Consider the following 14,917-nt stretch of genomic DNA (forward strand, 5'->3'; position numbering starts at 1 on the left):
CCCTTGGCCAATCTGTGCCTTCAAAGATTTTGAAATGTGGGAGAAGGACAGCAAGAAAATTTACAGATTTTTTTTGCCTTTCTTCCTAACTATTGTCCCCCTGTTCCAAAAGCGAACACGTTTCAGATGTACGTAAAATGTGAAATAAGGTTTTTACCTAAAACAGTCCAACAGAGACCCAATCACGTCATCTGCTAATTCTTTTGGAAGTCTTCCAGTTATTCTACCAATTCTAAAGAATTTAAAAGAAAAAAAAAAAAAGAAGCATAGCATGAATCATGAGTACTAAAGCTGATTGGTAAGTCGTAGAAAAATAATTAATTACAGGAATCTTTCTGTAACACAACTGACTTCAAGATGCCGCCCCACTTTTCTAAGACCAATACCCTGAAATAACAGTCTCAAACTTCAAAAATCTACACAGCAGTGAACATTCCACAGAAATSCAATTTTAAAGAGAAAAAAAAACTTTTTGAAGAAACATTTCTTTGCACCCTTCAAATCTTGACCTACACAGAATGTCTATTTCCAAACCCACCTGAAATTCCCTGAACACYGGTTGGATTTTTCATCAGAAAAAGACACCAATGTGTCTGTGCACCCACCACAGGCTCTGCTAAAGCCATCTGCAGTAACAGTAAATATTGGCAATACACCCAAATTATCAATCATGGATTACACCACTGTGTTTCTATATTGTGTACTTCAGCTTAGCAGATAACCATAACAGACCTACCCTTTGGCTGCAGACCACCTGACGATGGTGTCTTTGTCTTTCAGGCCAATCAACAATTGCTCTGCAAATAATTTTATTTAAGCAAGTCAGATTATTCTTATTTAACAACAGGAAGATTTCCTAAGATGTTCAAAATTCATTTTCCTCTTAACAAAATTGCCTCTTGTACAAAAATCTTTGTATCTAATTTATTCTAKTCATCACACAAGTACAACTTGAAATTGAAAAACAAGGAATATGTCAAAATTGTTTATAAAAGAGACTGAAATTTTAAGTGCTGTAAAAGATTCAAAATGGAGGTATGGTGCTTTTTACAAAGGTACATTCAATTATTCAATTATAAGTATTCTATAATTTTTGCCTACTTATTTATAGAATATCCATCAGCCAGAGGAGGACATGCTGTACAACTGCACATGAAGAAAAAAATGCTGCTTCTTTGATACCACCACAATCTAAAAATCAAACTATAATTCTTTAGCTTCCATGTGACATAATTTTTGGTTGCRTATTACAATGTTAATTTTAATTCATCCTTACATGTGCAAAAGGTGCAAGGCATCTCTTTCATATTACTGAATAAAACTGGTAAAACACATTTCAGTACCTCCACGCCCAACTCCACAACAAATGTTCCAGTACTGAGCTTCTGCTTGAGATACTAAAATCCAAACCACTTGACAAAATACCATCTATTTTAATCAGTTCCACAGACTGAAGTTTTAGAGTCTTTCCAACTGTTCACACTAGCACAGATCCCCACATTATTTTTTTAGCCCCAAGCAGACTGTTTTCCCACGTATGTTTAATTCACAGCATTGTAACAATTTCTCTCCAGTTTTAACACACCTACAACATTTTCAATCTCTGCTGGAATGTCATATTCCTCATCATCATCAGCTTCATCAGCAGCAACTTCTCTCTTCTGGTTCTGCACAGCAGCACCCTGAGCTTGCAGGTTGGCAGCCAGAGATCGACAGCCACGCTGGTACCTGCACAACAAACACACACTTCATTGATTTTTCTGATTTGACTCCCAGTGCAAGAGGGACATACTGCCATGAAGTGTGTCTGTCACCTTCCTACACCTCCCAGGGTACAGCTCTCCAGTTATTTAGTGGCTGCTTTAACAGAAAGGAATATCCCATTCTCCTTCCTCCTGACCCAGTTGTCTATTTTCCAAGSTGAGAAGAGCCAGACTATTCAAATGGTTCCTTTTCATTATCCCTCCCTTTCCTGTTTCACTATAACCTATTTTCCACTGCTAACAACAAAGCAAGGTAAAAATTCCCATGCCCCAAAAGTCTCTCCCAAAACTTAAAAAAAATTAATAAAATCAGCTTATTAAAAATTGTTTTTTAAATCTCAAAGCCAGCTAGTATTTTCTGACCAAGCTGTACTCAGATATTTAGCCYGTGGTGTAGATGCATTCTTACAAAAGATAGACTTTACATGCTAAACTGACTTTTGCCATCGGGCAAGGTACATTCTCCACCTAAAAAGAATTTTCTATGCCTAAGGATGTTCTCAAAAGCTGGCAAAATAAATACAATAAAAATAGTCACCAAGGGAGCCTGCAATTTTAAAATATCAGTGCGAGAAATCTAAAAAAGAGTTTGCCCTCTGGCAGTACGTAAAACCAGACACCAAAACCTGACTAATATGCAAAACCAGAGCAGGATTGCAAACCACTTTTCCCCTGTGAACTTTCTATCGAATCAGGGTAGGACCAGGTAATGGAAAAAGTTATGTTCACTCTTACAAAATTCTACTAAATCAGCTTCAGGAACAAAGGCTGCCGTCTTCCCATGTTTAGTGAGTTATGCATTATATAGGAACASGCTTCTGCTTGTGAAATGTGCAAAGTCAGATTTGGCTTGTCCCAGCATTCATTTAGGTACCAAAATTGAAAAAAAAATATACAGAAAAGTAAATACAGTGGAAAAATCCTCCTTTTTCCAAATAATGCCAATGAAGAACATGTTCATTCCCACAGGGATTTCTTTTTTCTTTTAGGGAAGATTAAGAGGGCAGAAGACAAATGAATGGGTTCACGTATTTGCAGGGGGTTTTGTGCTTTTGAATTTTCYTTTTTTTTGAAGTTTTCAGCTTTAAACTGACCTCCACTTTGCTACCTTGGGTTTCACAAACGTCAGTCCAAGTCGCTGAACCAGTTTCATGCCCAGCTTGCGCAGCACCATCTGATTGCTTTCTGACAGCTTGCAGTTATCAAGACACTTGAGAACAGTAGCAGCTGTAAAAGAAAACAAATACACCAGAAAAAGTGCTTTTAAGAATATCATGGTATAGAAACTTTTAAGTTTTGAAGGTTCTTTAGGAGATTTCTACTTTTAAAGGTATTATTGAAATACAAATGCATGATTACCTACGTCGTAGTAAATGACATTGGTCAAATAAATGCAATATCCTTCACTGCCCAAATAGGGGAGATGCCTTTAAGGATTACTTTTGACTATGAAAATTATAATCTACATTCTCAAGAGTGTTTATGCCTCTGATTCTCACTGGGAGCAACACTTCCAACGTCTTTCAGGGTCCAAAAATTTTCAGTAATCTAACAGAACCAGAAGCTAGAAAATGTAATTTATTTACTCAGAAAATTTCCTGCACAGTGAGGAAGCTTTTCCTTTCCTCTTTTAGTATTTTCAGGCAGCACCAAATCCTGACACTGAAATTTTTACGATGATGGATGTCCATAACCATTTAGACATGAGAAACACTTTGTATGTGTAAACGATCAGCCACAAAACCTCTCATTTGGGCACATCAAAGCTAATGAAGTTATTTGTCCAGCAAGTAAAAAAACACAGAGAAAGGAGAATCCTGGGTTAATGAGTATAAGATCCAGAACTCAAAATTCTCACAAGGAAGTTATGCCTATTATAAATAAAAAAGCCCTTTTGCAGTTTCATCAGAGTAAAAATAATTCTTCAGAAGGTTGACCATCAGCTAATAGAGACTAATAACTCAGCTCTGAAAAGCCACCATGCTCCCAACAACACTGCACATATGGAATCACACCAGCCACATACTCTGCAACCTCTTCCGCCAGTCTCATATCAGGGTTTTCAAAATACAAAGAGATCAAAGAAAAGGCAATTATTTCAAAGTCTGAGAATTAAGTCTAAGGCATTACTTACAAATCTCCCCAGTTTTTTAAAAGGGTGGTGATGTATCTTGATGTACTAAAACACTAATGAAATTATCCATGCCAACAACAAGCTAGTGAATGACTATTATTACTTCAATATCTTCCAGCAACCTGGATTTTCACAGCTATAAAAGCCCAAGAGATTGACTGTTTAGAAGGAAGAGGCTGCACCAACATTATCATTCACAGACAGAAAATAAATTAAGAATATATAAATAAAGGCCTCTTCCAAGTCCTGGCAGCTCTTGAATCACTAAAATATCTACAGACCCATGTAAATTACTTCAGGGCTAGTGTTTGTTTTTAATTCAACTTCTATGTCACAGATTACTTCAAACAGGATCTTTCTTTGACATTTGCCTATTTTTTTTTCCTATTACATCCTCAGATCTGTTATAATTAAAAATCTTAGATATTTTTTGTCTCTCACATTTTCTCATCSTGAACAGTTTCCATCTGAATATCTGCTTCTCGGCTGTGAGCATTCTAGATTTTCTAGGCTAACTTTACTCATTGATATGCCCGTGATTTTTCTCCTAWTAACAGACTCATAAATACRTACTATTCTTTCTATGCCATGGGCTGAAGCATGTGATTTTAGCAGCAGCATTAATGCTGTGAGGTCAATATGCTCCTTCCATACTGTTTAAGACTATTGTGTTATATAGTTATATTTTCTGAATTCTGCAATTTTCTGTTATACTGTCATCTACCCCGCTGCCAGCTTCTCTGGCAGCTTCCCCAGTGCTTTCTGCTATTCCTGTGCAATGGCACTCCCAGTATTTGCTGTTTGTTCTTGACCAGATGTACAGCACCTGTGTCATTCCATGCCATTTGTCTTCACTATCTTATCTCCATCTTTTCTCATCTCTCAGGTATTTTCTAAGGAAGTGTCTGCATCTCAGCCTTAGGAACTGGGAGAATGAAACTTTCCAGCACCAGCACTAAAAAGCTTCTTCTCAGGGCCAAAGTAATTCTGTCAGTGTAACCACAAGCACTCTAAAGAGAGTTAATATCCCTGCTTGGTCCCTGTGAACAGCACAAACACCATTTCTGGTACTTGGATAAGCTCCACAAAACTGACAAGGTTTTTTGTAGTGTTTTGGAATTAGCCATCATCTTTCATTGCCTCCCTTTATTGCTATCAGTAAGGCCCAAGATCACACTGCAGTCAGATCTGATCATATTCCAAGGTTTACCACAAGACAAACAATTCCAAAATGCAGCTACACTATTCAGAAATCTCCATACTCTTTTTCTCTTTTTGGCTTCCTGTCTATCCCTAATTGCACCCAGTAWAATCTCACTAAAAAATTTATCTTATTCTAACATTATCCCAGCATGATTCCAGCTGTGTCCTATACACAGGCAGTTCTTAAAACCTGGGTTTTCTGAAATCCTGTGCTTATATTAGAACATGAGGAGTGTTCTGCAAAACTTCCAGGAGTAATWTGTACAAAACCAGTTTATGTCTATGAATTTCAAACAAATATTTTCCACATCTAACAGTGTATATGTTCTGTGTTCAGCTCCCGCATTACAGCAGGGGCCAGTGTGATCACCTGCCAAAYCCTCTGATGTGCTGTTCAACACAACATTCCCTGGTGGCATCTGCTCCTCCCTCACAGTCATTTCTACTTTTGCTCCCCTTATTCTCTCTGCTTTATCACTGCCCTGTGGATTTCACTCCCTACAGTATCACTTGTTACCAGGTTAATCTTCCTTTCCCTTTTCTATTGCCGTGGCTTGAACAAGTGGAATCCAGGCTATTACAAACTTACCATATGGTAAACAGTCTTCTCTCTTGCCATGTTTAAACAGCTGTGCCTACAATTAAAACAGTGAACACAGACATGAGAATACAGAGATTCTAAAACACAATGTATCAAGCATTTAGTTCTAAAATATTTTGAATGTTCTCACAATAATGTGTAGTGTTTGCTGATTTAAACAGCATAAAAGGAAGAGTCTCAGAGTGCAGTTCTTCTTGCTAAGTGCTCGGGGGACTGAGGTGGCCAAAAAATACTCAAGAGAAAATGGGAAAAAAAGCCAGAATAAAAAATTTTTTGGGCCAGCTAAGTCCCTGACCCATCAAGCTCAGTGCCAGGTCACAGGAACTCCGTGGYGCAACCACAGTTTGTGAGAGACTAAACCACCCACAGACACCTGCAAACACACCTCCACCAGGCCAACTGCAATTCCTGCGCTGAGGGAATTTTATCTACAACTAAATATCCCAGCAAGATTAAGCCCCAGTACTGCAGCAAGACAAAGGGACTATTAACACCTGACAGAACATGTTACACATTAAAAGCCTCCTCAGCTGCCCAGGCATCAAAACTACTCTGGTCAGGCACTTGTTCGTCCGTGCTCTGGCAGTCACCAGAAGAAAAATCTTCCTCAATAAATATGCCTGGGAGTTAAACAAGAACAGACTTACCCTAAAAAGAYGTACTTTCTCACACATACCAAACACACACACACATGCCTCCCGCGCTGCAGGCGTGGCTACAAGCAACACAGGAAAGAAAAACACCTCGGGGCTGTGTACCCAGCCTGTTTTGGTTTGTTACTAAATTGCATTTCAGGATCCCAAATTAGCACGGCTGTTCAGCTCCTCGACAAGCTATATATGGGAATTTGGTATTATATATCGAAGTATTGGTGATTTTAATGCAGACAAGAGTAAGGGCTCCCTTAAAAATGACATTTACAAAGCAGCAATGCAATAGAATGACTTCAGGCCCAGAAGAACAGCCAACAGAAAGAAATATTAACTTAAATGAATAAATGTGGCACAGCTTTTAGCAATATATCAAGTCAGTGTTAAAAAAACGTAAAAATTTCTCACTGACAAACAACAAAACTCTGCTTGTACTAAAAAGCCTTAAAAAAAGTCAGAAGACATACACATCTTTGCTGCAACAAATCTAGAGCGCCTCTAAAATTTCTCCACCTTTGTTGAAACATGCAGAAGCTCATTTCTTCATCACTTAGCTCCTGTGTTCTGCTTTAAAACCCATCATTGATCTCTCCACACACTTTGCTGCAGGTGCTGGAGACACAGCAGCATTCCTGCATCCTCACAGTTCCTTCTCCTTTCTGTCTAACTTAASAGCAAGCACTGTTTTAAAGGCATACACAGGCTGCCTCTAAACTATCAGTAATATTCAAGCATATTCAAACAAGCAGTGATAATGTAGAGAAACAGCTTTATAACAGATCCTTGGGAATGCTCCTGGACAAACACGTTCAGATGTGTGCTCTCACACTGCTGGGGAGGGGCAACACGATCCTCAAAACACCAACCCATTTTCAGTCTCCTGCAGTTCCTCAGCTCTGGCAACTTTCCACAAGCTTCTCTATGTGTTTTCACACTCTTGAGTCCAACTCATTTAAGTCCTGGCTCCTCAAAAACACCAGGACTGGAACATGCTACCTCTGAGATGTGGGAAGGAATCAACTAATACATGAGCAGACAATGAGAAAACTTCAAATATTGCACAGGATTTTTTTTTAATGCTTTTCCTCACACACCTATGAATCAGTTTAGAACAGCAACCTTGGCAAATTCCATTTCATAACCATTTCTATTATTTTATGATCAAAAAAGTTAAACACACATTGTCTTCCTACAGTAGTTTCCCTAAAACTTAAATAACAAACTATTTTCAAYACAGAACATCTACTCCTACTACAGGGATTTACAATATACTTTTTGTAATAAAGTCATCATAGTAACAGCTGTAAATCAAATGAGATGTGGATTAAGGGATTTTATTTTATTAATACAAGTTTTTAGGAGAAGTAAAAACTGCCCAAAGGACACACCATAGCTAATTAATAACTAAGTATTAATCTGAATTAATAACTAAACTTTTTTAAACTGGCCACGATTTCTACATGGCTTTTGATCAATAAAATATGTTACCCAGTGATTTTATAATAAACACAGCTGAAAATGTCAGATGTCTGAAAGGGAAGAAGGCTCTTTTTGAACTCATGGAGGTGCACTTGGGGGGAGATACAAGCTTGGTGCAGGTTCCTGGTGTTTCTAAAAGTGATACATCGGATATACTTCTGTGTGAGAGAAGTTTAACAGCCATTTTTAAAATAAATTTTATGGAAGTAAATAGGTAACAGCCAAACTGTGGAGAACTACTCTTCAGATATGCAATAAAGCCAAAAATCCAGTGTCTGGGKTTTTTTTCTGGGTGTAGAGAAGACAAGAAGACAAGTGCTCATTATTTATTTACAAGGCAAAGCATGCAAAAGCATCCCCAAGTCCAAATCTCTAAAACTTTTGAGTGTAATAGATATATTTTTCCCAAAGGAAATAAAAGAGCACTTTAAMCAATGCTGGRTTYGGGAAAACAGAAAAARTATTTTCTTCCAGCACATGCTACAAACAGACAGGCATGTACARCAAAGGTACTCCTTCAGAAAAACACTGTAAACCTGGAGCTTACARGGGTCATACTAAAAAGAAATGTCCGTGATGCATGAAAAACATGAAAAAAACAAGCAGTAAAAAGGACAAATCAGCATTACAGTACACAGCTTAAACTTCCTGCCTTGAAGGAAGAAAAACATCCAAGGCACACCATTTCCAAAAATCTGATACAAACAAAGTAATTAATAAGCTTGGTTTGCCACCTGCACAGGCATTTTGGTGTCAGCAGTGCTGAATGTAAGGAGCCTGCCTGTCGGAGCATCCCGGCAGTCGGAGTTACGCCACGGGCTCCTCACTTAACGAGGACACAAAGCACACACCAACCCACCCAACCTGCTCAACTGTTGAAAAGTATGTGACTCCCTCTCTTATAAATAATTAAGCCACCTACAAATTAGAGAAAATCAGTGGTGTGCAAGCAATGACGACTGTCAAGTCTGGTTCTGCTTTAGAAACAGCACAGGGCAAGGCAAACAAAGCCCAGTTTCTTAATAATCCCAGCAGAGACACCACACCTGCCAATTGTCTGCGTAACCCACTTGGGGCCCGACCTGCAGGAGATTTATCAGTCGGGATCATCTCCAGGACTTGTTCCCCAAGCTACACAAATCACCAGGAGAGGTGGCCTGGCTGTTGAGGAGTGAGTGGATCTTCCTGCCGAGCAGGAGACACAAGTCTGGATCTACCCTCTGGTTGCAACCAAGTGGAGAACTGGGAGGATAATTCCAGCCTCGCTGGGAAGAGCAGGAAATGATCCCTTGCACTGCTCTGGAGCACCCCCTGGTAGCCACACACCAGCCAGGGAAYGCCATCAGCCATCCCTGCCCTCCGGCCAGGTGCAAGGAGGGAGAATATGCTGTCAGAACCCAAGTTCACTTGGAAGTAGGGAATATTTAATGCATTCCATGTGCAGCTAATGGTAAAATGGGTTAGTTAAAGCCCTTGTTCTTACAGCGTCTCCACACAAGCAGCACTCCTGCTGTGGGCCGCACGTGTTTGGGCGTTGAGCATCAACACAACACGTACACTGACAGACATCAACACAGTGATGGCAGCTTGCATGTGATCCCAACTATTTATCAGCTGAACATCTGAAACATTTACACTAACACATGGAAAGCTGACAAAGTATCTCTTTTCCATCTTCAGATTACCAAATCCCACAGATTTTTAATACTCGGAAAAAAAATTTAGCAGCTTGAGATAGAATGTAGTACTATCTAGAAAAAGAAACAGCTTTATGATAACAACTTCTGAACCTTGAACGAACCACAAAACTTCTGATGAGAAGAAAYTCAGCAGTATCAGATAAGGCCACATTAGAACAAATACTCAGTGACAGAAAAGAAATGGYGTAAGCAGAAAAGAGTCAGTAACCTTGGTACCTGCAGACATAAGAACATTTGTACCTCTCACAAATACTGCTTTTTCTATACATTTATCACCAAATCACCAAGCAACAACCCTTTGTTTTAAAAAAAAAACCAATAGAAAATCCCAATATGGCCAATTCTTTGAGAATGCCAAAAATACAGAGACTTGGGAAATATTCTATTTGGAAATATTCTATTTTTGTGCCTCTGGGTCTGAAAGAATGGAGTTAGAGAGTTCTTTCTTCCCTGGAGCCAAATTTACATAAGCATGTAGCTATTGCTAAATAACCTTTGCATTAGAGACAGCTCAGGGAAATGCCTCGTTCTTAAGACTCTCGAGTTTCATCAGATCACTGTGTAGGGCGTTTTATTTTTTTTAATTATTACTCACACTTGTATACTGAATCACTTATAAAACAAATAAGGTTTAATAAGTTTCAATGCCCAAGGCTACCTCAACGTGATGACATCTCTGTCACGCAAGAACTGGGAGTGCTGCGCCCTGCAGCGATAACTAAAAAGCTGTTTGATATAATGGCAGGTTTAAAAGCAAACCTCCAGACCAAGAGAATTTAAAATGCAGATTCTTGAAACAGGTTACAAATTTCCTTCAAGTAAACAAATGTTACAAAAAGTAGCACTCTATTAATAACACAACATTTTTAATGCTTGAAATGTGCAAAGAACTCTAGTACTAAAGTGAACTAAATTCCATACTGCCACATAGGTTTCAACAAAAAAGAGCAGTTTGAAAGACTGAATTTGAAACAGTGTCAGCAGAGGTGCCTGCTGGTGCCCCCCAGCTGGGAAATGGTGTGTTACTGACGACAGGTGGAAGGGAACAGAAAGCCAAAGGCCCCAGTGGAATTACAATGTGCAATGCTGGATGCGTGTTCTGACAGGAGCCGCGGAACGGCCGGACTCGTTCTGCACAGAACGCTGAGTGAGATGAAACAGCAGCACACACCTGATCAGCCAGGCTCACGGCCACGAAAAGGCAGATCAAAGTGCAGCCATGGCCAACTACTCACTGCGTCCCTGACTTGCAGTTTCAGTTCATTGAAATGCAGGAGTTTCGTGTCTTTTCCAAGCAATTTTTCCATGCCAACCTCACTCGGAGCCATTCAGTAAATGCAGACCATAAGAGACACAGAATCATAACCAAACCAAAACCCACCCTGTTTGGGGCAGCCCCACTCTGCTCTGATGTGGACAGACTTTTTGCCCCCACTCTGGTGGGGTACATCATTCCCAGAACCTGTCACAATCCCAAAATACATCTTGCTGTACTGACCACAAACGGAAAATGGTCTTTTTTCTCCTGCTTGTTCAGAGAGATGACCAAGCAGCTGCAGTTTGAGTCTTAAAGTAACAAARTGCTGGAGAAATCCAAAGAATTCTGAAGCTTGTTGACAAAAGTTTTAGTTGTCCCTCATAAGAATGTGCTCTGCTTTACACGCTTAGTGRTTACTTGTTAAAATATATTGTCATTATTTATAAAATAAACATATTATATATGATATAAAGTTAGAATCTTGCATGTTTAAGAGAAGTATTTAYTATTTAAAAAAACTTATTTTCAGCTGATATTTTTGGTTTAAGAACATAGTGTTGCTATAAGTATGATACAAAATTCTTAATATTGAAATATTAAGAATACTTATATAAAAATATAATACTTGTAACATTTAACTATTGAAATAAATATTTCCTGCTCCCCTTAAACATCTACATACACACATCTGTGTGCACATGCCATTCTGAAAACCATTACTCCCTAAMAACACAATTCATGCTTACATTGTAGTGACTAAAATGAGAAATTGAAGACTAAATGGAAGAAAAAGCTTTACAAATCTGCTCATATCTACTAACTGGAACAGGAATTATGAGCTGTGAGGAAGAAAAAAAAAAAAAAACCTAGCCAAAAGCAAAGCAGCAGGCTCTGCTCCCAGGTCTATTGTATCACATTCTGGTTTCGATTCTACTTGTTGAGTATTCACCTGTTTCGCTTAGTGCGCACTAATGAACAGGTGGATGGAGCCAAAGCCAAACTCAAAGGAATTATGACAAAACACTAATGCATTATACATCCTGCAGGTCTCATCATGCCCCGGGAATGGCAAACAGTCAGTCTCCCTTTCCAGATCTGACAATAAAATGATGAAACATCATTCTGTCTTTTGAAACGCTGCAATGCACACAAATAATGCTTCCTCCTGCTTGAGCAGCAGGTCCTCAGTTATTCTAAATATAGATAATTTCTTCTGTCTTCTGATTTGAAAGAGCTCGAGAGGAAAAAGGAACAACAAAAAAACCCCACACCCCACACACTTGTTYCAGACCTTTGCTTTGATGTTTAGTACCACACTGCACACAAGTCCTCTTAGCGACTGGTTAAAAAGAGTAGCAAATTTATGCAAATTACCAAAACTTGTACAAACACCACCAAATCCTTAACCTGTGCAACTGCAAAGACTGCACAGAGCCTGTGATCTACCTTTCCTGCTCTACCTCGGCCTCAGTCAACAACCAAACCAAGAAGGAACAACAACTCCTCCACCCACACCAACGCCTCCATTCCGCCCAAATACATTCGGACATCAAAACTGGCACAGACACCAGAACTGTCACACCAGTATTTCAAAACACACGCCAACACTTTTAAGGGTGTAAAGCTACAATAATGCATTGATGAATAGGCCTTCTTAGGATGTACAAGAGGAGCATTACCCTGCAACAGGGGTTCAGGTACTGCAGATTTTTCCCCATGCATAGTATGTACATTTTAAAACTCAAATYAAGAATTCAGCTCTTTTGAGTCATATAACATTATTAATTCACAAGGAAAGGGCATTAAACAAAAAATTAATTCAGATTAGCAAACAAACCCAAACTTACTGAAATKACTCTATTTTGAGAGTTATTTATGAGTACCTGTACTGGCAACTTCAWTTTCATTTGGGGATGACAAGAATACTTAAAGAAAATACACATACATGGGAAGCTACATTGTCGAAACTGCTGTGGAGGAAATTCTCCTTCTTTCATTGCCAGGAAACCCTCTGTGCATTCACTATCAAAGGCCTCTTGTAGCAGTATAATATGGCCATAAACCAAACTGTCTAYCTTTTAAGGGAAAAAAAGTATTTACCAGGGCCTGTAGCATGCCGTTCACAATGACAGTGCCCTCCATGGTCTGGGAGGAGGATTTGGATAACATGGAGAGCACCCAGTCCAGGAAGTCTGCCATCCTGCTTTGCCTGACATCAGGGCGGACAATAAACCTGTACAGAAAAAGAAAACACTGCAGCCATTGACTTCATGACACCCAATGTGAAATCATTTTTCCTCCCATCCAAACTGGTTGTAGYTCCTGGAAACAATTCTTCAATGTATATTTCCCCAAATCACCAAGGGTGGGAACACTCCAAACCATTCTAGGTTTAGCCCATCTGTTTCTGAGCAAGGCTCTGACCTGGAATTTCGCTTTCACTTCAAACCCAGCTAAAAACTTGGGTTACAGAAAYTTGTTATCTTAATTGCAAAGCAACAAAGTTTCCAAATATTTTTAAGAAATTATTTCCATTAGAATCAGTGAAAAGCTGAAACAAAAGGATTCTTCACCTCTCTCACTGAGAAGAGCCATTCTGCAAATCTGAAAATAAGTGGAAATCAGGTTCCTTTTGTCTATCAGCAACCAGGCCCAGAACAAGCACCCAGCAGGGCTAGATTTGGGGTTTCATATATTTGAAAAGGTCAAATACCTGTTATTCAACACACTAGATGGATCAAGAGATGTGTTTTTAGCCATCTTAGAAAAGGGAAAAGAGGTTCATCAAGGCTAAACTAYCATAAACCTACTCTTAGTCCTCCCTGACCAGCCAAGCTGCAGCCAGGGCATCACCTCAGTGTCTTGGCACCYATAAACCAGGGTCCTATTCCAGCACTGATTCAGACTAAATTTGTTCTCAACACACCTACTGGAAACAAGACAGACAGGGAAGCCCACCCAGTACAACTCATGGAATTCAAAGAAGATGTGCCACTGGTGCCTTCCTMCACCTACAGGTAACTGGGGAACAGCATCAAGAGCTGACAGATTATTAAACATATTAAATACAGAGAACATGTCAACAGTGAGCAGACAGGATGGACTGGCTTCCCAGCCAGTCCCTGTGGTGTTCAGCAGCAGAACAATGAGGATTTGGGGTGAGTTGCAGGAGGGTTGTTTTGTGACAGAGCAGCCAAGGATGAAGCTGCCTTTGGCCCAAGGGCACACATGAGAGAAGTGACCTGTGAAGTGGATGAGCTGGTTCCTAGACCCTTTCTCAGCCTGAAGGAGTTTAAATCTTTCCTTCCCAAAGCAGTGCCCTAACCTCCAGACTAAGAGCAGGATAAGGATCAGCCTCATCTCCTCCTACTGCAAACACTCACTGAGCAGACAGAAAGGAGAATTCATGAAACAAACTCCTTTGCCCTATGAGAATCAGCTTCTTTGGAAAACAGGAAGTCTTGAATCCTGATGTATCTAAACTTCACTTGAAATTCTTTAACTCCTTGGAGCACAAACCAGGRTCCCAGACTTTCTCTTCCTCCCCAGGGACTTGCCCACAGCTGGTACAGTCCAACTCTTGTATCTTATCTCTCTGTCTGTGCCAGGACCGTTGTGCTCCTGCCCACCCAAGTAACAGTCCAGCTCCAGGAAGATGGCACAGCAACCTCATCTCATTGGCTTTGGGGATGTGAAAACAGGCAAAGGCCTTGGAGCCACCCTTCTAATTTCTGGCGAAGTATTTTGATCACCAGGCTGTTTTGAAAATGGTGTTTTCATAATAAACCAAATAATTGTAAGTAAGTGCACTACACAGTACCATTACAGCCTTGCACATCTGGTATTAGAATGAGCCTAATGTATTCTAAYACCATATTTGTTCTGAACACATACTCCTAATTAAAATTAATTTGGCCAATAAAGAGAAACAAACAGAAGATAAGACAATTAATAGGGTGCCTGCACAGGACCCAGTGTCAGGGTGCAGGGCACTGGTGAAATCCCCCTGAAACCCAGGGCTAAGCATGGCATGAGCACAAAGCTCTGCTRAACACAAGGTTGCAATCAATAAAGTTACTGTATATAAGCTTCCACTCAAAATTTAGTTTTACAGATGCTCTGGAGTACA

General features: G+C 39.7%; 1 protein-coding gene across 1 annotated transcript in view; it reads right to left on the bottom strand.

Annotated features, from left to right (window-relative positions):
• The window catches only part of TBCD (tubulin folding cofactor D), a 117,662-nt gene that overhangs the window by 94,428 nt on the left and 8,317 nt on the right, over window positions 1-14,917 (bottom strand). Inside the window, exons 8-13 of the mRNA XM_057374085.1 lie at window positions 12,889-13,021; window positions 5,690-5,735; window positions 2,858-2,990; window positions 1,586-1,728; window positions 737-797; window positions 158-232 (exon numbers count right to left, since the gene is read on the bottom strand). Coding sequence (XP_057230068.1) covers window positions 158-232; window positions 737-797; window positions 1,586-1,728; window positions 2,858-2,990; window positions 5,690-5,735; window positions 12,889-13,021 — 591 coding nt within the window. The remainder of the gene's footprint in view (window positions 1-157; window positions 233-736; window positions 798-1,585; window positions 1,729-2,857; window positions 2,991-5,689; window positions 5,736-12,888; window positions 13,022-14,917) is intronic.

The sequence above is a fragment of the Malurus melanocephalus genome, unplaced genomic scaffold (genome assembly GCF_030028575.1).
Source record: "Malurus melanocephalus ecotype Western Australia unplaced genomic scaffold, MMel_1.1 scaffold_215, whole genome shotgun sequence".
In the NCBI taxonomy this organism is placed as follows: Eukaryota; Metazoa; Chordata; class Aves; order Passeriformes; family Maluridae; genus Malurus; species Malurus melanocephalus.